Genomic DNA, 22,984 nt, shown 5'->3' on the forward strand with positions numbered 1-22,984 from the left:
GTGACCGGACTGTCCTTGTTGCAATGACAATGTGACGGGGCCCATCAATGTTTTCTGCACGGTTGGGCAACACCAGGGGCCCCAGAAACATGTCATGTCTGACAGAAGTTCTTTCCAGACCTTTGCCAGAGAGAGTGGGAATTTTCAGTGGAATTGATACATTTTGTGTTCTAATATGAGCCATCAAATAGTGTAAAAGCCTGATCGCCAGTCTGGTCACAGAGCTCTCATGTCCTGTTTCTGTGACTCACTTCCTCTTGGGCTAAATTCCCCAGCTCTTCAGTTTTATCACACAACAGTTCAGATGATACAGGAGCTGAAAACATAAATCAGTCACATAAAGTCTCAGTTAATCTTCCCTTACTGCCGCAGGTTCTAGCAACTCACAGCACCAAGGTGTTTCCCCCAAACCGCAAAACAAAACATTTCACGAGTCTCATGCACAACAGAAAGACACCTGGTCTTGTTTTCTCCTGACATGTTTCAGACGAAACTGCATTGTCACGTGACCTGGGGGCTTTCTCAGGGGTGCTCTGGGACTCTCCGCTCACGCGGGGCAGAGGGAGGTCTGGTCTGGTAGTCTGGGGCAGAGGGAGGTCTGGTAGTCTGGTCTGGTAGTCTGGTCCGGTCAGAGGTAGGTCTGGTAGTCTGATCCAGTCACGCGGGGAAGAGGGAGGTCTGGTAGTCTGGTCCAGTCACGCGGGGCAGATGGAGATCTGGTAGTCTGGTCTGGTAGTCTGGTCCAGTCACGCGGGGAAGAGGGAGGTCTGGTAGTCTGGTCCAGTCACGCGAGGGCAGAGGGAGGTCTGGTAGTCTGGTCCAGTCACGCGGGGCAGATGGAGGTCTGATAGTCTGGTCTGGTAGTCTGGTCCAGTCACGCGGGGCAGAGGGAGGTCTGGTTGTCTGGTCCAGTCACGCGGGGCAGAGGGAGGTCTGGTTGTCTGGTCTGGTAGTCTGGTCCAGTCACGCGGGGCAGAGGGAGGTCTGGTAGTCTGGTCCAGTCACGCGGGGCAGAGGGAGGTCTGGTAGTCTGGTCTGGTAGTCTGGTCCAGTCACGCGGGGCATAGGGAGGTCTGGTAGTCTGGTCTGGTAGTCTGGTCTGGTAGTCTGGTCTGGTAGTCTGGTCTGGTAGTCTGGTCCAGTCACGCGGGGCATAGGGAGGTCTGGTAGTCTGGTAGTCTGGTCCAGTCACACGGGGCATTGGGAGGTCTGGTAGTCTGGTAGTCTTTCTTCTGCCACTGGAGGAGGGGCGTCTGGGTGTCTGCATCCCTGAGCGTTGCCTTGCCGACCGAGCGGAAGGTCCTCTTGGTCCAGCCGTACACCAGGCAGTTCAGCAGGCCCTGAGAGGCTGAGCAGCAGGCCTGGGGAGGGGAGAGACAGGTCAGCAGGTCTGGGGAGAGACAGGTCAGCAGGCCTGGGGAGGGGAGAGACTGGTCAGCAGGTCTGGGGAGAGGAGAGACAGGTCAGCAGGTCTGGGGAGAGGGGGGGGAGAGGAGCCAAGGTGGAAGAGAGACCAGGAGGAGTAGGTGGACAGGAAGGGAGGTTGGAGAAGTAGGAACCATTATCATGATCATACTGAAGCTGGGTCAGATTCCTGCTGGGGTCCCCCCACACACTGGGTCACATTCCTGCTGGGGTCCCCCCACACACTGGGTCACATTCCTGCTGGGGTCCCCCCACACACTGGGTCACATTCCTGCTGGGGTCCCCCCACACACTTTAAAAAGACCCCTCTTCTGATCTCCTCATCTCTTCAGGTTATGGGGGACTGCCTTTTCCAGAGCAATAAAGACCTTGCCTCACTGAAAATATATGAAGTGTAAATGTGATCCTGGATGATGTGATCCTACCTGGATGATGTGATCCTACCTGGATGATGTGATCCTACATGGATGATGTGATCCTACATGGATGATGTGATCCTACCTGGATGATGTGATCCTACCTGGATGATGTGATCCTACCTGGATGATGTGATCCTACCTGGATGATGTGATCCTACCTGGATGATGTACAGAACGACGCCCACCAGTCCCTCCACGGCGTCTGGGCGGACGAGCCTCATGGCCGCCAGCAGCACGGCTGAAGCAGAAAGGGAAGTCAAGCACACATCGTCTCCTTGTGAGGAAGGAGGAGCAGTGTGGGGTCATTTTGAATGCTTTCCTATTCAATCAATCAATCAATCAAAGCTTTATTTGTATAGCGCATTTCCCACTCTCTACATATTCCAGAGGGAAGCAAAAAAACAGTTTCACCCGGGGGCCAGAAAAGTGATCTGTAAAAATTCTTGCCTGACCCCTCTCAACAAGACGATTGAGAAAGCTCCTGGAGTATGTTTCTCCAACAGCTAAGAACATTTATAGAGCAATAAATTATATTTAATTAAATTTTCAGAGCAAAAAGGGCTCAAAACATCATAGGAGAGACATGGAGACTATTGCCTTTTAGTATACATACATATAGAAATAGTGTCATGCTCAGTTGTGGCCCAGGGGCCGAGTGTTTACCGGGGCCCCAGCAGAAGAGGAAGACCGAGGGGTAGAGGAGCACGCGTCTGTCCGCCACGCCCAGCGACGCCCACTGCCGGTCGCCTAGGAAACCTCTGGAGGTGAAGCAACGTCTGTAAATATGGCGGGATTTCCCCATCAGCACCTGGTGGAGAGAAGGGTATGCGTCTAACCATTGTGTGTGTGTGTGTGTGTGTGTGTGTGTGTGTGTGTGTGTGTGCATGTGTGTAGATGCATGTATGTGTGTGCGTGTAGATGCATGTGTGTGTGTGTGCTTGTAGATGCATGTGTGTGCATGTGTGTGTGCGTGTGTTTGTGTGTGTGTGCGTGCGCGTGTAGATGCATGTGTGTGCATGTGTGTGTGTGCGTGTGTGTGTGTGCGCGTGTAGATGCATATGTGTGTGTGTGCGTGTAGATGCATGTGCGTGTGTGTGTGTGTGTGCATGTAAATAACTGTGGAAGGAATGCACCACTCGCCACGATGCCGAGGAAGGTGAAGAGGAAGGCAGTGAGGAAGAGGAGGGCGCTGAGGGAGCGCAGCAGGCTGCAGGCGTCGCCGTGGCCAGGGGGTTGGGCGGGCAGGTAGAGCGCTCCGGTGTGCAGCAGGAGACACCTGGCGGGCAAGAGAAGAGAGAGGCTTCATCCTGGTCATTGTGGCAATTCACCCTTCGCTAAGCCCCGCCCCCGAAACGCAGACTGGCCAGTCACAGCGCAGCACAGGCTCTGATAGAGGTCTGACACCTTCAGCGGTGCTCCGTTGACTCCAATGTAAAAGTTTCACATTTTCTTAATTTTCGAGCTGGTTTTACCGTTGCTATAGGCAACTTAACGCCACCTGACAGCGTTTATGGAGTGATACCTTTAAAGGCGATTTGCCTGTTGGCGTGGTTATTGGCACAGCTCCGAATACGTCTTCAATGCGCGGTCAGAACTAGCTGTTGTATGATACAACATGTAGGAGGTTTAACACATAAAGGAAAACACAGATACTGTACATCAACAAAACAATTTCCGACTTTGTGTTCTAACGGCCACCTTAGAACCCGCGTTGTACTCATCAAAGAAGTGTTTGTCATTGAGGGACACACTTAGCAGGCTCTTCTGTGCATGCTACACACTTAGCAGGCGCTTCTGTGCATGCTACAGGCTTAGTTGTAAGCAGGCTCTTCTGTGCATGCTACAGGCTTACACACTTAGAAGCAGGCTCTTCTGTGCATGCTACAGGCTTACACACTTAGCAGGCTCTTCTGTGCATGCTACAGGCTTACTTGTAAGGCTGACTGTAGTTGGCGTAACAGTGCTCCATGTTTCCTGTTATAAACACCGGGGCCATGAAGATCACAGGGAACCCACTGAGAAGAGAGAGAAAGAGAGGAGTCAGGACCGCCATACTACCATACTCATACTACCATACTACCATACTACCATACTCATACTACCATACTAGCCATACTCATACTGCCATACTAGCCATACTCATACCGCCATACTAGCCCTACTCATACTACCATACTCATACTACCATACTCATACTACCATACGCATACTACCATACTACCATACTCATACTACCATACTCATACTACCATACTACCATACTACCATACTCATACTACCATACTACCATACTCATACTACCATACTAGCCATACTAGCCCTACTCATACTACCATACTAGCCATACTCATACTACCATACTCATACTACCATACTAGCCATACTAGCCATACTCATACTACCATACTACCATACTCATACTAGCCATACTAGCCCTACTCATACTACCATACTACCATACTACCATACTAGCCATACTCATACTACCATAATACCATACTAGCCATACTCATACTACCATACTAGCCATACTCATACTACCATACTAGCCATACTCATACTACCATACAGTCATACTAGCCATACTACCATACTCATACTACCATACTCATACTACCATACTACCATACTACCATACTAGCCATACTCATACTACCATACTAGCCATACTCATACTACCATACTAGCCATACTCATACTACCATACTACCATACTACCATACTAGCATACTCATACTACCATACTAGCCCTACTCATACTACCATACTAGCCATACTCAAACTACCATACTAGCCCTACTCATACTACCATACTAGCCATACTCATACTACCATACTAGCCATACTCATACTACCATACTAGCCCTACTCATACTACCATACTAGCCCTACTCATACTACCATACTAGCCATACTCATACTACCATACTAGCCCTACTCATACTACCATACTAGCCATACTCATACTAGCCATACTAGCCATACTCATACTGCCATACTAGCCCTACTCATACTACCATACTAGCCATACTCATACTACCATACTCATACTACCATACTAGCCATACTAGCCATACTCATACTACCATACTAGCCATACTCATACTACCATACTAGCATACTCATACTACCATACTAGCCATACTCATACTACCATACTCATACTACCATACTCATACTACCATACTAGCCATACTCAAACTACCATACTAGCCATACTCATACTACCATACTACCATACTAACATACTAGCCATACTCATACTACCATACTAGCCATACTCATACTACCATACTAGCCATACTCATACTACCATACTAGCCCTACTCATACTACCATACTAGCCATACTCATACTAGCCATACTAGCCATACTCATACTGCCATACTAGCCCTACTCATACTGCCATACTAGCCCTACTCATACTACCATACTAGCCATACTCATACTACCATACTCATACTACCATACTAGCCATACTAGCCATACTCATACTACCATACTAGCCATACTCATACTACCATACTAGCATACTCATACTACCATACTAGCCATACTCATACTACCATTCTCATACTACCATACTCATACTACCATACTAGCCATACTCAAACTACCATACTAGCCATACTCATACTACCATACTACCATACTAACATACTAGCCATACTCATACTACCATACTACCATACTAGCCATACTCATACTACCATACTAGCCATACTCATACTACCATACTAGCCATACTCATACTACCATACTAGCCCTACTCATACTACCATACTCATACTAGCATACTAGCCATACTCATACTACCATACTAGCCCTACTCATACTACCATACTAGCCATACTTATACTACCATACTAGCCATACTCATACTACCATACTAGCCATACTCATACTACCATACTAGCCATACTCATACTACCATACTAGCCATACTCATACTACCATACTAGCCATACTCATACTAGCCATACTCATACTACCATACTAGCCATACTCATACTACCATACTAGCCATACTCATACTACCATACTAGCCATACTCATACTACAGTGTACCATACTAGCCATACTCATACTACCATACTAGCCATACTCATACTGCCATACTCATACTACCATACAATTTATACTCATACTACCATACTAGCCATACTCATACTACCATACTAGCCATACTCATACTACCATACTAGGCATACTCATACTACCATACTAGCCCTACTCATACTACCATACTAGCCATACTCATACTATCATACTAGCCATACTCATACTACCATACTAGCCATACTCATACTACCATACTCACCATGATAGTAATGGAGCCATCTTGCAGAAGGTGCTCACTTTGGTGGGAAACTGAAACATGACATGAGATACCATGAGAGGGAGTTTCAGACATATGAATAAGAGTCATATGAATAACAGAGACAATGTGGTGGCACTACCTGAGCACGCCCTCCCTACCTGAGACCCCCCCTACCTGAGACCCCCCCTACCTGAGACCCCCCCTACCTGAGACCCCCCCTACCTGAGACCCTTCCTACCTGAGACCCCCCCCTACCTGAGACCCCCCCTACCTGAGACCCTCCCTACCTGAGACCCCCCCTACCTGAGCACGCCCTCCCTACCTGAGACCCCCCCTACCTGAGACCCTCCCTACCTGAGACCCCCCCTACCTGAGACCCTCCCTACCTGAGACCCTCCCTACCTGAGACCCCCCCTACCTGAGACCCCCCCTACCTGAGACCCCCCCTACCTGAGACCCCCCCTACCTGAGCAGGTGCTCCAGTGATGCAACAGTGGAACGTCCTTCTGATCTCTCTGAAGAGAGCCCATATGTAGTTCAGGGTGTAGAAGAAGGAGGCCATGTACAACATCTGGGAGATACGGAGAAAAACAATGACTGATTAGAAATGAGAAAGTACATACAGGACCGGTCTACCTCCTGGATCTGGTGACTCAACTAGCAGAGCATACAGGACCGGTCTACCTCCTGGATCTGGTGACTCAACTAGCAGAGCATACAGGACCGGTCTACCTCCTGGATCTGGTGACTCAACTAGCAGAGCATACAGGACTGGTCTACCTCCTGGATCTGGTGACCCAACTAGCAGAGCATACAGGACTGGTCTACCTCCTGGATCTGGTGACCCAACTAGCAGAGCATACAGGACTGGTCTACCTCCTGGATCTGGTGACCCAACTAGCAGAGCATACAGGACCGGTCTACCTCCTGGATCTGGTGACCCAACTAGCAGAGCATACAGGACTGGTCTACCTCCTGGATCTGGTGACCCAACTAGCAGAGCATACAGGACCGGTCTACCTCCTGGATCTGGTGACCCAACTAGCAGAGCATACAGGACTGGTCTACCTCCTGGATCTGGTGACCCAACTAGCAGAGCATACAGGACCGGTCTACCTCCTGGATCTGGTGACCCAACTAGCAGAGCATACAGGACTGGTCTACCTCCTGGATCTGGTGACCCAACTATCAGAGCATACAGGACCGGTCTACCTCCTGGATCTGGTGACCCAACTATCAGAGCATACAGGACCGGTCTACCTCCTGGATCTGGTCTAACCCTGATCTAGAGAGCCCCATCTAGGACGCCCATCCTGGAAACGTATGCATTTGCTCACTGTGAGTCACTCTGGATAGAAGCCGTCTGCAAAAAGGTGCAATACATCCCGTATCTGCTAAATCATGATCATACAAAATACTAATAACGATTACAATTCACCAGTGTGATGTGATGTTACCAGTGTTTCCTCCATACACATGTGGTTGAAGTGACCGAAATTAGCATCTTCTTACAACTAACAAAGTGTGTTGGTTGTAGTGTGTGTTCAGTGTACAGCATGGATAGACAACAATAGATGAAGGGGAAAGACCAGCATGGAATCAAAAATAACTGTTTCCTCTTTTCTCAAATAATGTCATCTGCATCAGATGAGCAAACACAATTATTTAGAAAGTAAGAAAATATGGCAATTCAAAACTGTTACAATCAACAGTAGATTTGTTTTACCACAGGACATTTTTCAACATTATTATGACATTTGGACAGACCGTTCACGTTTCCAGAATGAAAGTGGCATGTTTGGTTTGTCACAGGCCAGTGCACATGAACAATAGAAACGGGTCAACCATAAACTCTGTGGTACTTTGTGTTATCCTGGTCTGACGTTACAAATTGAGGAGGTGTGAAAATGGGAGTGAATTTTCTGCTCTACTTGATTCTGACCTGCCCTACTTATTGAGATTGCCTGGTTTCCTGAACCAAATATCACTAACAAATTGTAGTACAACCATGTAATATATTCCTTGCACTTTTGTGAGCTACAGGCCTGGTTTTAAGACCAACTCACATTGTGACTGTTGCCTGAAAACCAGGACTGGTACAGCTAATGAATCCCAGGATGCTTCCTTGTTCAAAACACACAGCAGGGTGCAGCTGTGAAGCATGCAGGGGGGCGTGTTGTACCTGTTCAACGGTGTGCAGGTTGTAACAGGCGGCCTGGTTGTCACAGTCCTGGGTAAACAGCACCGCCCCAACCAGCCAGCTGAGCGCCAGCAGCAGGTCTGTCAGGCTCAGGAGGAACAGAGGCTGGACCTGGCCAGGACACCGTGCTCATCATTAACATCTCACATCTAACAGGGTGGACCTGGCCAGGACACCGTGCTCATCATTAACATCTCACATCTAACAGGCTGGACCTGGCCAGGACACCGTGCTCATCATGAACATGTCTCACATCTAACAGGCTGGACCTGGCCAGGACACCGTGCTCATCATTAACATGTCTCACATCTAACAGGGTGGACCTGGCCAGGACACCGTGCTCATCATTAACATCTCACATCTAACAGGATGGACCTGGCCAGGACACCGTGCTCATCATTAACATGTCTCACATCTAACAGGGTGGACCTGGCCAGGACACCGTGCTCATCATTAACATCTCACATCTAACAGGGTGGACCTGGCCAGGACACCGTGCTCATCATGAACATCTCACATCTAACAGGGTGGCTGGACCTGGCCAGGACACCGTGCTCATCATGAACATGTCTCACATCTAACAGGGTGGACCTGGCCAGGACACCGTGCTCATCATGAACATGTCTCACATCTAACAGGATGGACCTGGCCAGGACACCGTGCTCATCATGAACATGTCTCACATCTAACAGGATGGACCTGGCCAGGACACCGTGCTCATCATGAACATGTCTCACATCTAACAGGGTGGACCTGGCCAGGACACCGTGCTCATCATGAACATGTCTCACATCTAACAGGATGGACCTGGCCAGGACACCGTGCTCATCATGAACATGTCTCACATCTAACAGGGTGGCTGGACCTGGCCAGGACACCGTGCTCATCATGAACATGTCTCACATCTAACAGGGTGGACCTGGCCAGGACACCGTGCTCATCATTAACATCTCACATCTAACAGGGTGGACCTGGCCAGGACACCGTGCTCATCATTAACATCTCACATCTAACAGGGTGGCTATGGGATATTAACAAAAGCATATCGACAAATGCTCTCGTCTGGACAAAACAAGTATTCCTCACCCAGAAAGATATGATGTATTCTCAACATCACAATACATGTTTTATGTGACATAACAGCAGTATTATCTGAAGAGTGACTAAGCAGAGCCTTGACGGAGCATTCAGAGCCGTCAGTCTGGTCACTAACCTCAGGATGACAGATGAGCCTTCTGGAAGTTGCATAGATAATAATTGAGCCTGCACCTATAATGCTACATAAACCAAAAAGTTGAAATGAACCAATTAAAACAGGAGGTAAGACAGGTGGAATACACATGACAGCGCTTCATTGAATGACATGGCAACGCTGCTGTGGTCTCCATGCCGACCTTAAAACCGCCATCACCAGCTGGATCCATCGGACTGCAGTATAGACCTTTAAATACAAAACACGTCTTAAGACTAACTGTCAATGTTGTTTTTTACTATTTTATTTTCCTTTCTTCAGTAGGTTTTACTCACGATGGTCCAGTCCTCTGACAGGGTGGTGTTCTGCTCTCTGCTGTTTGAGAAGAACACTTGTGAGGCAAAGGTTGACATGGTTTTCTTGTCGGTATTCACAGAATCTGCAATAGTCAGACCAATGTGGTCTAGATAAATCTATGCACTTGCACACATTTCCATTAGTCAGTCCAACTAAGGTATTAACATATTAACCATCTGGGAATTATGAAGCTGCACATGTAGGCTGTTTCATCTTGGTTTTAACTCCTCCCTCTATTGGATCTCAGCCCGCCCACTGGTGATGCAGCACTGGCGCATGCTAATCCATCCTCTTCCTTCTTGCCTGTAGTCAGTTCACATTATTTGAATACATTATTTTTCTCCCTTTCCTTGATTTTACAATTCTTTTGTTCAACAACTTAGCATCCCTGTTGAGACATTACGAACAAAGTAGCACAATTGTGTTGAAGAGATAGATCTTTAAGAATCATGTTTATTTCACTCAATCACCACCCCATCATCACTCAATCACCACCCCACCATCACTCAATCACCACCCCATCATCACTCAGTCACCACCCTATCACCACTCAATCACCACTCAATCATCACTCAGTCACCACCCCGTCATCACTCAGTCACCACCCTATCACCACTCCATCACCACTCAATCACCACTCAATCATCACTCAATCACCACCCCATCATCACTCAATCACCACCCCATCATCACTCAATCACCACCCCATCATCACTCAATCACCACCCCATCATCACTCAATCACCACCCCGTCATCACTCAGTCACCACCCTATCACCACTCAATCACACCTCCATCACCACCCTATCACCACTCCATCACCACTCAATCACCACTCCATCATCACTCCATCACCACTCCATCACCACTCCATCACCACTCCATCACCACTCCATCACCACTCAATCACCACTCCATCACCACTCCATCATCACTCAATCACCACTCAATCATCACTCAGTCACTACCCCGTCATCACTCAGTCACCACCCTATCACCACTCAATCACCACTCCATCACCACTCCATCACCACTCAATCACCAGTCAATCATCACTCAATCACCACTCAATCACCACTCAATCACCACTCAATCACCACCCAATCACCACTCAATCACTACCCTATTCGATGCACCTGCTGCTGTCATTGCCTGGCCTGCCTCAGCCAATCATGTCCACACTGCTGTCGTTATCTGGTCTGCCTCAGCCAATCATGTCCACACTGCTGTCGTTATCTGGTCTGCCTCAGCCAATCATGTCCACACTGCTGTCGTTATCTGGTCTGCCTCAGCCAATCATGTCCACACTGCTGTCGTTATCTGGTCTGCCTCAGCCAATCATGTCCATCAGGTTTGTTCTGATTCAGCTTCTGATTCTAGAATGATGACATGAAGGGCTTTAGAGACACGCTGAGGCTTTAGAGACGCGCTGAGGCTTTAGAGACGCGCTGGGGCTTTAGAGACGCGCTGGGGCTTTAGAGACACGCTGAGGAGGTCTCTAAAGAAAGTCTCTACTGGGGAAGGAAGCCCCACCAATCACATGACAGCACACCCAGCTCAGAAGGACCATTCTGGCAAAAGAAAGACTGTCAGTCCAACCTGGTCTCACTTGGCAGACTTCAGAATTATCCCACGTCGTCTGCCGACATTTATAACTGTATGATGCCGTCTAGAAATGACGTTTGGAGGCGATGGACAAACGTCGAATTCTGAAGTCTGCCAAGTGAGACCAGGCTGGTCAGTCACACTGCCATTTCTGGCTACAGGTATAGGCCTACATTTGACATTTTGTATATGATCTACAGTATGGTTGTATTCAAAGGTGTTACTTAATATCATCCTTTCCAGGGGACACCTTCAACTCATTGAGTTTCCAGTATTATATATACAGTAGTTCAAAACTGAGCAGGATTGTGATGGAAACATGACGCCCTGCATGCTGTTTTAAAAGAAGACTTTTTGAAGATATCTGACTGTACAATTCTATTATTCACATTAAAAAGGTTTCTGGTGATGGACAGTTCAAACCGCTGTGGATAGTCCGGTTAGATCTCTGCAGTCTTATAGAGGGGCTTTCCATAAAAGATTCATTTATTTCTCTGAACTGTTTTGTAACTTGTGAAAGGTCTGGTTTGGTTTTCATAGATAAACAATTCCCACTGTAACTAAACTAATAAACTAAAACATTGGAGTTTGAAACCCTTGAACTAACGTTCTTGGTGAACAGTAGGTTACTACTGAGCTCCTAATTACAAGCTGCCTCTGTTCCTTGCATCAATTTCCTGCAGCAGCCCGCCCCCTGCTGGCTCGTGATTGGCTACTCAGTCCTCACAGCCTTACAGAAACAGACAGCCATTTCACAACATTATTTTCATAGCTCAAGACTGTGTTTTGAGGATATTATTATAAAAAGGTGATTTTAAATAAATTATTTATTTAGAATAGAAGGACAAATGCTAGAGGCAGATTCATGCAATATGCAGGGTATAAGATTCTAGATGACCTATCATGTATAAAAGAGATTCCAGATGGTCTATCATGTATAAAAGAGATTCTAGATGGTCTATCATGTATAAAAGAGATTCTAGATGGTCTATCATGTATAAAAGAGATTCTAGATGGTCTATCATGTATAAAAGAGATTCTAGATGGTCTATCATGTATAAAAGAGATTCCAGATGGTCTATCATGTATAAAAGAGATTCTAGATGGCCTATCATGTATAAAAGAGATTCTAGATGGTCTATCATGTATAAAAGAGATTCTAGATGGCCTATCATGTATAAAAGATGTTCTAGATGGCCCATCATATATAAAAACCCCTATCAGCACCTTTTACCTACAGGACCAAACTGACTCCATGTAAGAGATATTTTGGTAGCATGTGACAAGCTTTGACTGTTTGATCAACACCCAATGTTCATGCAAGCGTGACTTCCTCTTTAGTTCAGTTGGTCAAAAAGCAGAAGTTGTCCTGTTACTGAAGGAGAGATACATTATTACATTTCTCCAAGGAGTGATTCTCAGCTCAGACCTGCTGGGACTCAGGTCACAGCTCAGACCTGCTGGGACTCAGGTCACAGGTCAGACCCCTGCTGGGGACTCAGGTCACAGCTCAGACCTGCTGGGGACTCAGGTCACAGCTCAGACCTGCTGGGACTCAGGTCACAGCTCAGACCTGCTGGGGACTCAGGTCACAGCTCAGACCTGCTGGGACTCAGGTCACAGCTCAGACCTCTGCTGGGGACTCAGGTCACAGCTCAGACCTCTGCTGGGGACTCAGGTCACAGGAGCTCAGACCTGCTGGGGACTCAGGTCACAGCTCAGACCTCTGCTGGGGACTCAGGTCACAGGAGGTCAGACCTGCTGGGGACTCAGGTCACAGCTCAGACCCCTGCTGGGACTCAGGTCACAGGAGCTCAGACCTGCTGGGGACTCAGGTCACAGCTCAGACCCCTGCTGGGGACTCAGGTCACAGCTCAGACCTGCTGGGGACTCAGGTCACAGCTCAGACCCCTGCTGGGGACTCAGGTCACAGCTCAGACCCCTGCTGGGACTCAGGTCACAGCTCAGACCCCTGCTGGGGACTCAGGTCACAGCTCAGACCTGCTGGGGACTCAGGTCACAGCTCAGACCCCTGCTGGGGACTCAGGTCACAGGTCAATGTAGTAGCTTCCTTCTTTACTCTGACCAGACTTGTTTCAGAGCCTTTCTGGCCCCAATACTTAGATTTAGTAGATTTAGAAGACGTTTTGATGACAATATTGCTTTTAACTCGTCCTGATATGCACCTCGGCAGGATCTAATTAAGACCCTTGTGTCTACCCCCTTTGTGATCAATACAAACAGTGTGGGTCCTGCTTATACTGTTGACTCCAATTCTGATCCTGACTCCCCCTGCTGGCCAAATACGCCAATAGGTCCCCTATTGTGCCCGAGCTGCCTTTCACCGTCTCTTATACTCATTTGATTAACATCCAGCCTTTATCCTCTCTACAATCTGTCCCTGTAGACCCTCTCATTAAGTTGGGTTTGTTAAAGATCTTTAAACAACACAAATAAGACCCAGTGAACACCCAGTACCCCCCCCCCCCCACATGGCCCCACACACAGGGCTACAGGACTGCTTATTGTGTACTTTGATGCATGTTTTACTTACAGAACTTACTTCTTTTTCTCTTGACTTATTAGAAACACTTAGGAGCTAGAAATTACATTTCCCTGCAAATGACCTGTAGGCCTATGTGACAAATACATCTGCCTTTGATGATGTTAGTGTGTTTTCAAAGATTTTGCATGACAACAATGTTGCATATGGCATTGGCCTCAATTCTATTCAAAAGTGTGATTTGTTTCAGCTCCCCTGATTGGTTCTTGAGTGAGCGTATAGGGTCTTGGTTCAGCTCCCCTGATTGGTTCGTGAGTGAGCGTATAGGGTCTTGGTTCAGCTCCCCTGATTGGTTCGTGAGTGAGCGTATAGGGTCTTGGTTCAGCTACATGCATGTCCTTTTTAGGACGTGTTGCATTTGAGCTCGAGTGGAGAGTACTGGTATTTGCTTTTTAAATCTCCCATCCCCAGAGGGGGCTGGTGTGTGTGTGTGTGTGTGTGTGTGTGCGTGCCTGTGTGTGTGTGTGTGTGTGTGTGCGTGCCTGTGTGTGTGTGTGTGTGTGTGTGTGTGTGCGTGCGTGCGCACGGATGTGACGAAAGACAGAAGCATCCTGTCCCTGTCTCCATAGTAACAGAGTATAACAAGGCGAATCTGTTGCAGTTTCCGATGATAATAATAGAACTAGTTAGTTCCGACTTCAGTTTCCTGGAAATGGTGGCAGAGAGCTCTGCGGTGGGTTGTGTTCTGGTGTCAGAGGTGTTACCCTAACCCTAACCCTGTTATCCTACAGAATCAGCACAGATAAGACCTACTTCCCAACTGCCAGTTCAATGCTTGTGAAACACAAAAGTGTGTTAAACGCACCACGGTTTCACGGTTTCTGTTTCAATAAACGCTTCACAACGTGTTGTCGGGTCTGGACCCCTGGAAGGGCTTTATGACTTTCTCAACTACCGATATTAGCCTATAATCGTTATTATTATTATTATTATTATATATAAATTCCAGCTTCATAAACCACTAGCCTATAGTATAGCCTATTGAAATGTTCCATGTGGAGATTAGACCAAACTTCTATTCTTATTTTCTGAAGTGTGTTATTTCACACGCCCAAAGTCACCAGGTTATTAGTGGAGTTGAGTCGTGAGTGCATCGTTAAACGGCCACTAATAGGAAACATGTTTCAGTGGCTGAGCGACCAGGTCAAATGAAAGATTCAGCACCAGCTCAACACCATTATCATAACCTCAGAAAAATAGCCTAAACCCAATAACTTTACTTTCCATGGGCTCCCTCGGGCACTATGGTAGAACCTCATGGTAGAACCTAATGGGTTAATATAACCTGATGGTAGAACCTGATGGGTCGAGCAGGGGGACAAAGCGCGGCCCGTTCTTGCATGAATGATTTGGGGACAAAGCGAGTCGTTTGCAGCCATCGCGTTAAAGTGAACCTCGGAGCAGTGGTTCAATATGCCCCAGTGTTCAATATGCCCCAGTGTTTCAATATGCCCCAGTGTTTCAATATGCCCCAGTGTTCAATATGCCCCAGTGTTTCAATATGCCCCAGTGTTCAATATGCCCCAGTGTTCAATATGCCCCAGTGTTCAATATGCCCCAGTGGTTCAATATGCCCCAGTGTTCAATATGCCCCAGTCATCATCATCATCATATATGCCCCAGTCATCATCATCATCATCATATATGCCCCAGTCATCATCATCATCATCATCATCATCATATATGCCCCAGTGTTTCCTGAAAACATATGCCCCAGTGTTTCCTGAGAACCCCGCCCCGGAGCAGTGGTTCAATATGGTTCAGTGTTTCCTGACCCCGCCCCAAACCGCACCGCCGGACTGGCGGATAAGCAGCCGAAACTGGAGTTACAGTTAGTCTCAGTGAGTCTGTTCCACGGTGGAATATCGGTTGTTGTAGTAAATCTAATCTAATATAAACTATCAAAATGTCACACACTGTTGTAACTACCACTAGTACAACAACATCAGTTTCAGATGGAGGTGTTTTTAATCCAGGCTACATTCGCTCCATACAAGGTTTACTGAAGATCGCTCAGCTGGTGAGTCCAGATGGTGGAATGTTATTTAAATGTTATTTATGTCCTAATTTTAATTTCATATGCCTACAGGCATCACATGTGACACACGTTAATGAAACTGTATTGTAACTGTATTTAAAGTGTAGGATAACCACAGGGTGTGTAGGGTAGCCGAGCCTACGGGACCTGTTGCCCACGATAATAAAACTAAACTAAAACGAGTTACATTGTAGCTGAATGACGTGTTTGATTTAGACTACTGCTACAAAACCTGCACCACATGTCAAGAATCAGAGGGAATTGGGATCTGATCTAGCCTCCATGATGATCTAGCCTCCATGATGATCTAGCCTCCATGGCTAACCCATGATGATCTAGCCTCTAACCCATGATGATCTAGCCTCTAACCCATGATGATCTAGCCTCTAACCCATGATGATCTAGCCTCTAACCCACGCTGTAACTGCTGTCGATGGTAGTCTAGTCTACTCGAGCGTTAGGCTACTGGTTCGAGGTGCTGTACCGAGAGTTCATTCATAGTTGGTAACGTGTTGGGTGTTTCATGTCCTCATTCGCTCCTGGCACCGTGAAGAGCAGTAAAATAAAAACCCAGCGGGAGCTGCTATCCATCCAGTATACCCTGCTATCCACCCAGTATACCCTGCTATCCACCCAGTATACCCTGCTATCCACCCAGTATACCCTGCTATCCACCCAGTATACCCTGCTATCCACCCAGTATACCCTGCTATCCACCCAGTATACCCTGCTATCCACCCTGTATACCCTGCTATCCACCCAGTATACCCTGCTATCCACCCAGTATACCCTGCTATCCACCCAGTATACCCTGCTATCCACCCAGTAGCCTGTCTGAGTCGGAGCGGAGCCTCCATTTGAGCTGCGTAGCCTACGCGCTGCTGTCTGACACAGTCAGTTTAAATGTCCGTCCGTCTGTCTGCCCGTCAGCAAGCCGAGGAGACCTGTCTGTCTGCCCGTCAGCAAGCCGAGGAGACCTGTCTGTCTGCCCGTCAGCAAGCCGAGGAGACGGCCCACACACTAGTGCGAGTAGAGCAGGCTACATGCGAGCCCGCGGCGCTGCCCTGACTGACTGATTGAGCGACCCTCTTTTTCGCTGGCTGAACCAAAAGTCTGCGTTAATGTTCCTCCAGCCACTTAAAAAGTGCCAGTCAAAGCAACAGAAAAAGCAACAAAATGTCAGTTAAGCAATCTATTATTCAGGCATGTAAAAGGGACAGTGATTGTGGTAGGAGCTCTGTGACACAGTGAAGGGACAGGTGAGAGAGGAGAGGATAGAGGTTGAGAGGAGAGCAGGAGAAGAGAGAGGAGAAGGAAGGAGACAGGAGAGAGAGGAGAGGATAGAGGGTGTTGAGAGGAGAACAGGAGAAGAGAGAGGAGAAGGAAGGGGACAGGTGAGAGAGGAGAAGGAAGGAGAGAGGAGAGGATAGAGGGTGTTGAGAGGAGAGCAGGAGAAGAGAGGAGAAGGAAGGAGAGAGGAGAGAGAGGAGAGGATAGAGGTTGTTGAGAGGAGAGGATAGAGGTTGTTGAGAGGAGAGCAGGAGAAGAGAGGAGAAGGAAGGAGAGGAGAGAGAGGAGAAGGAAGGGGACAGGTGAGAGGAGAGGATAGAGGTTGTTGAGAGGAGAGCAGGAGAAGGAAGGGGAAAGGAGAGTGAAGATGAACGACTAGAGAGACATTCTGATGATTTAGACGGTCTGAGCATGCATCAATGGGCATCAAGCATCCATTTTTATTAATAAAAAATATATTTATTGTTCTCACCTCATAATAAAAAAGGTATTTAACATAAAATCCTATTACAGTATATTATTTTGTTATTTTCACTTTTGAAAAGTTGCCAAAAAACAGGATCATACTGTCTGATTCTAACGTCTGATCATAACTCTGTCTGATTCTAACGTCTGATAATAACTATCTGATTCTAACGTCTTGATCATACTGTCTGATTCTAACGTCTGAGCATAACTCGGTCTGATTCTAACGTCTGATCATAACTCGGTCTGATTCTAACGTCTGATAATAACTGTCTGATTCTAACGTCTTGATCATACTGTCTGATTCTAACGTCTTGATCATACTGTCTGATTCTAACGTCTGATCATACTGTCTGATTCTAACGTCTGATAATAACTGTCTGATTCTAACGTCTGATCATACTCGGTCTGATTCTAACGTCTTATAATAACTGTCTGATTCTAACGTCTGAGCATAACTCGGTCTGATTCTAACGTCTGATCATACTGTCTGATTCTCATGCATCGCTGAATCTGGCGGGAGCCGCAGTCTCAGCTAGATATGCTAATGAGAGGACAAGTTTCCCAGAATGATCAATAATGAAAGTGGCGTTTTCACATCTCAAGAGCCCCAGTGGCCTCGACATAACTAACAAACAAACATCTTTGTCACACAGTGGGACACACACACACACACACACACACGAGTGTCTGGAGCAATTTCCCCTTAATAAAGTAGGCCTACATCTACCCACCTATCTGTCTGTCTAATCAGGACTTCTCATCTCAGTGTTATTTCAGAAGTAAACTTGTGTTCGATGTGTGTGTTGATATTTCAGAAGTGAACTACGTGTTGATATTTCAGTAGTGAACTACAGCGTGTTGATATTTCAGAAGTGAACTACAGCGTGTTGATATTTCAGAAGTGAACTACAGCGTGTTGATATTTCAGAAGTGAACTACAGCGTGTTGATATTTCAGAAGTGAACTACAGCGTGTTGATATTTCAGAAGTGAACTACAGCGTGTTGATATTTCAGAAGTGAACTACAGCGTGTTGATATTTCAGAAGTGAACTACAGCGTGTTGATATTTCAGAAGTGAACTACAGCGTGTTGATATTTCAGTAGTGAACTACAGCGTGTTGATATTTCAGTAGTGAACTACAACGTGTTGGTATTTCCAGGTCACACTCCTGATAGGGTACCTGTGCATCCACTACTCGCGGTACAGTGAACCAGCTCTGATCTTCTTTGAGGTGGTGACGTTGTGGTTCTTCATCGCCTTCCTGATCTTCTACCTCATGTACGCGTTCAGACTTCAGATCAAGATCCCCTGCATCTACTGGACTCTGACCGTGAGTGGGCCTGACACGTACACACACACACACACACACACACAAAAACACAGTCATAAGCCCAGATGCAGCATGCTCTACTGAAATGAATGACCCCTTTGTGTTTTAGGAGTTCCTGCACTATGCTCTGGGCACCCTGCTTGTGCTCATCGCCTCCATCGTTGTGATTGTGAGGGGCGGAGCCATCTCCCAGCTGGTGGCCGGATCGGTAATGAACTCACTCAATGATCACTTCCTTTTTTTGAGTGTTTGGTGAAGCTGTTCTATCATTCGCTCTCTCTATGGGCTGTGGTGAATTCACCCTTCGCTAAGCCACGCCCCCGAATGAGCGCATACAGGAACTGTTGTTTCAGTGGAAGATGAGTATATGGGATAGGGCTGCACAATTAATCGTGAATTAATCGAAATCGCGATTATGACCTCCGCAATTAACTAATCGCAAAAGGCCGCAATTAATGTGATTAATAATTTTGCTTTGAATTGAGTGTGCTAGGACTACAAGGACGAATCACAGGCGCTTATGCTGTCTGACCAATCGCATGCGTTCCCGCTGAGTGCGCTGTGTGCAGCAATTTCACTGAGAAGACAGATAGCAGTAGGTCAAGACAAGTGTCACAAGAGTACCAGCAGCCATGAGTAGTGAAAAAATGAGCGAAAACGAGGTCAGTGAGTTAGTAGCAAGAAAGGGATCAACGTCCGTGATTTGGGAGCATTTTGGTTATATATAAAATATTAATCGCAATTACCATTTTGAAGCAAATAATCGCAATTAATATCTATTGTCATAATCGTGCAGCCCTAATATGTGATTAAAGCAGAGCAGACCCCAGATCAGACCCCAGCCCTGTCCTCTCTCTCTCAGTATAGGGGATTAAAGCAGAGCTGACCCCAGATCAGACCCCAGCCCTGTCCTCTCTCTCTCAGTATAGGGGATTAAAGCAGAGCTGACCCCAGATCAGACCCCAGAGCTGACCCCAGAGCAGAGCCCAGATCAGACCCCAGAGCTGACCCCAGATCAGACCCCAGAGCAGAGCCCAGATCAGACCCCCAGAGCAGACCCCAGATCAGACCCCAGATCTGACCCCAGAGCTGACCCCAGATCAGACCCTGTCCTCTCTCTCTCTCTTGCAGGTGTTTGGTTTCATCGCCACGGTGCTGATGGCCGGCAGCCTCTGGACCACCTACCAGGTCACATGTGGCTCCCAGCCAACCAGTGAGTCCCAATCCTGTCTGGCCATTTCCTGTCCACTCTGTTGCTTAGAGACACGACTGAGTTAAAAAAAAAGAAAAAAAAAGAGTTATAACAATTAAATTGAATCATGAATTTCGATCTGTTTTTCCAATGCTTCCAAACAGGACTTATTGAATTCTCTATAGAAATGTTGTTGTTCCACAGTAGGTTGAGTCAGCTGTTTATTAACTCATACGACCAATGCACATTTACAGTATATTCTAGCTAAAAGATTACATTTACTGAAACCGAAGCACATTGAATTAATTTCATTAATTGTACGTATGCCGTGTCTCTGTTCTGCATTTCAGTGCAGCTATCCTCCTAGTACAGCTCCTTCTAGTACAGCTATCCTCCTAGTACAGCTATCCTAGTACACCTATTCTTCTAGTACACCTATTCTCCTAGACCAGCTATCCTCCTAGTACAGCTCCTTCTAGTACAGCTATCCTCCTAGTACAGCTCCTTCTAGTACAGCTATCCTCCTAGTACAGCTATCCTAGTACACCTATTCTTCTAGTACACCTATTCTCCTAGACCAGCTATCCTCCTAGTACAGCTCCTTCTAGTACAGCTATCCTCCTAGTACAGCTCCTTCTAGTACAGCTATCCTCCTAGTACAGCTATCCTAGTACACCTATTCTTCTAGTACACCTATTCTCCTAGACCAGCTATCCTCCTAGTACAGCTCCTTCTAGTACAGCTATCCTCCTAGTACAGCTCCTTCTAGTACAGCTATCCTCCTAGTACAGCTCCTTCTAGTACAGCTATCCTGCTAGTACAGCTCCTTCTAGTACAGCTCCTCCTAGTACAGCTCCTTCTAGTACAGCTATCCTCCTAGTACAGCTCCTTCTAGTACAGCTATCCTGCTAGTACAGCTCCTTCTAGTACAGCTCCTTCTAGTACAGCTATCCTCCTAGTACAGTCCAGATATGCAAGGGTCATGTTCTTAGTGTTTCTCAACCTGCTTCCTGTCTGTCCCTCGCCCCCCTCCCTCTGTATCTCTGCTCATCTCTTGTAGGTGCGTCAATGTAAAAGGTTTCAAGCGTTTCTTCCCCTGAAGGTCCAAGGCGGCTCCATTAGTATTATTATGCTTATTATTATCATCATTATGGTTATTATTACTGGCTTATTGTAATTAGTATTATTACTACTGGCTTATCGTTGTTATCAGTGTGCTGTGTGACAGTCACTTTGTCTACCTAGCAACACGCCACGCCAGTGTCTCTGTTAAATGACAGCCAGTACTGGATGTTGTCATTTGCCAAAACAAACACCAAAGACTTTTTGCGAGTACCTCACGCTGCCTTCCCCTGTTTCCCATTCAGCGATCTGTAGGTGGGTAGCAAGCCTGGGGTGACTAGCTTGTGTGCTTGGCTGTGTAGCCTAGGTTGGCCACTTGCTATACATTGTCATCAAGTGCATTGCGAAAAACTGTTAATATTGATATGTGCATGAATTCAAACATATTGACAGTGTCTTGGTTAGTTAGCTGGATCCACCTGTAACGTTTCTGCAATTTCTTTGTTAGTCACATGTTTATCTGTGACGTCACTGATGCACATGTTGAAAGAGTGACAGGTCGTAGCAGCAAATGAGAGACGCTAGCCCAGGTCAGATGGGCGGGGCATATCTATGGGTGGGAACGCCTGATCGTTGAGGGATATGATGTTCTGTTCCTCACTACCCCAGTTTGATTCCTGCCAAACCAATGAATTGACATGATTTGATGTATTTTTTATATACTTGCTCATAATCTCATTGCAGTTTGTGTGGCTTGATCTGAAAAACATGTTTGAGATAAAACTGCTGACCGCTTCCTGGTCCTTTAAATGTTTGGATATATATGACCCTTGTGTGTGTGTGTGTGTGTGTGTGTGTGTGTGTGTGTGTGTGTGTAGTGTGTGTGTGACATGTTTTGGCCCCTCAGAGATCTATGATTAAATATTCTTCAAACACAAACTTCCTTCCATTGTTGTTCTTGTGCTCCTGCCTCCATGTTGCCCCCACAGACAAGGACTCATAATGCATCACATACTATTCCATTAAAGGCCTGGAGTGTGGTGTGTGTGTGTGTGTGTGTGTGTGTGTGTGTGTGTGTGTGAGTGTGTGGTCTGGGGAGGGTGGACTCACATTCCTGGGCCTGAGTAGTGAGGTGAGACATTGCAGCAACAGAGAAATAAACATCAACAAACAGAACTACCGGCCAGAGCAGTGGAATAATGAGAGAAATATCATAACTGTGATGTCATGAACCCTGGCTGGTTACCAGTAGTAGTTAGTACTGGTTAAGCATGTCATGTGACCTGGCTGGTTACCAGTAGTAGTTAGTACTGGTTAAGCATGTCATGTGACCTGGCTGGTCACCAGTAGTAGTTAGTACTGGTTAAGCATGTCATGTGACCTGGCTGGTCACCAGTAGTAGTTAGTACTGGTTAAGCATGTCATGTGACCTGGCTGGTCACCAGTAGTAGTTAGTACTGGTTAAGCATGTCATGTGACCTGGCTGGTCACCAGTAGTAGTTAGTACTGGTTAAGCATGT

The 22,984-nt window shown here is 46.8% G+C and overlaps 2 protein-coding genes across 2 annotated transcripts; one reads left to right on the top strand and one right to left on the bottom strand.

Annotated features, from left to right (window-relative positions):
* Positions 1-1,142: 1,142 nt before the first annotated feature.
* tmem116 (transmembrane protein 116) lies at positions 1,143-9,970 on the bottom strand (the record flags this gene model as incomplete). Its single annotated transcript, XM_084441971.1, has 11 exons — positions 1,143-1,361; positions 2,003-2,082; positions 2,508-2,652; positions 2,985-3,120; positions 3,776-3,859; positions 6,166-6,215; positions 6,632-6,736; positions 8,348-8,476; positions 9,579-9,642; positions 9,760-9,806; positions 9,893-9,970. The coding sequence occupies 11 exons, from the start codon at positions 9,968-9,970 to the stop codon at positions 1,143-1,145; spliced, it is 1,137 nt and encodes a 378-aa protein (XP_084298097.1).
* Positions 9,971-15,988: 6,018 nt separating this feature from the next.
* On the top strand, positions 15,989-21,638 carry cmtm7 (CKLF-like MARVEL transmembrane domain containing 7; the record flags this gene model as incomplete). Its single annotated transcript, XM_084441633.1, has 5 exons — positions 15,989-16,102; positions 19,040-19,210; positions 19,320-19,418; positions 20,342-20,423; positions 21,463-21,638. The coding sequence occupies 5 exons, from the start codon at positions 15,989-15,991 to the stop codon at positions 21,474-21,476; spliced, it is 480 nt and encodes a 159-aa protein (XP_084297759.1). The 3' UTR covers positions 21,477-21,638.
* Positions 21,639-22,984: the final 1,346 nt, after the last annotated feature.

Source organism: Borostomias antarcticus, assembly GCF_949987555.1.
Source record: "Borostomias antarcticus genome assembly, chromosome: 8".
Taxonomy (NCBI): domain Eukaryota; kingdom Metazoa; phylum Chordata; class Actinopteri; order Stomiiformes; family Stomiidae; genus Borostomias; species Borostomias antarcticus.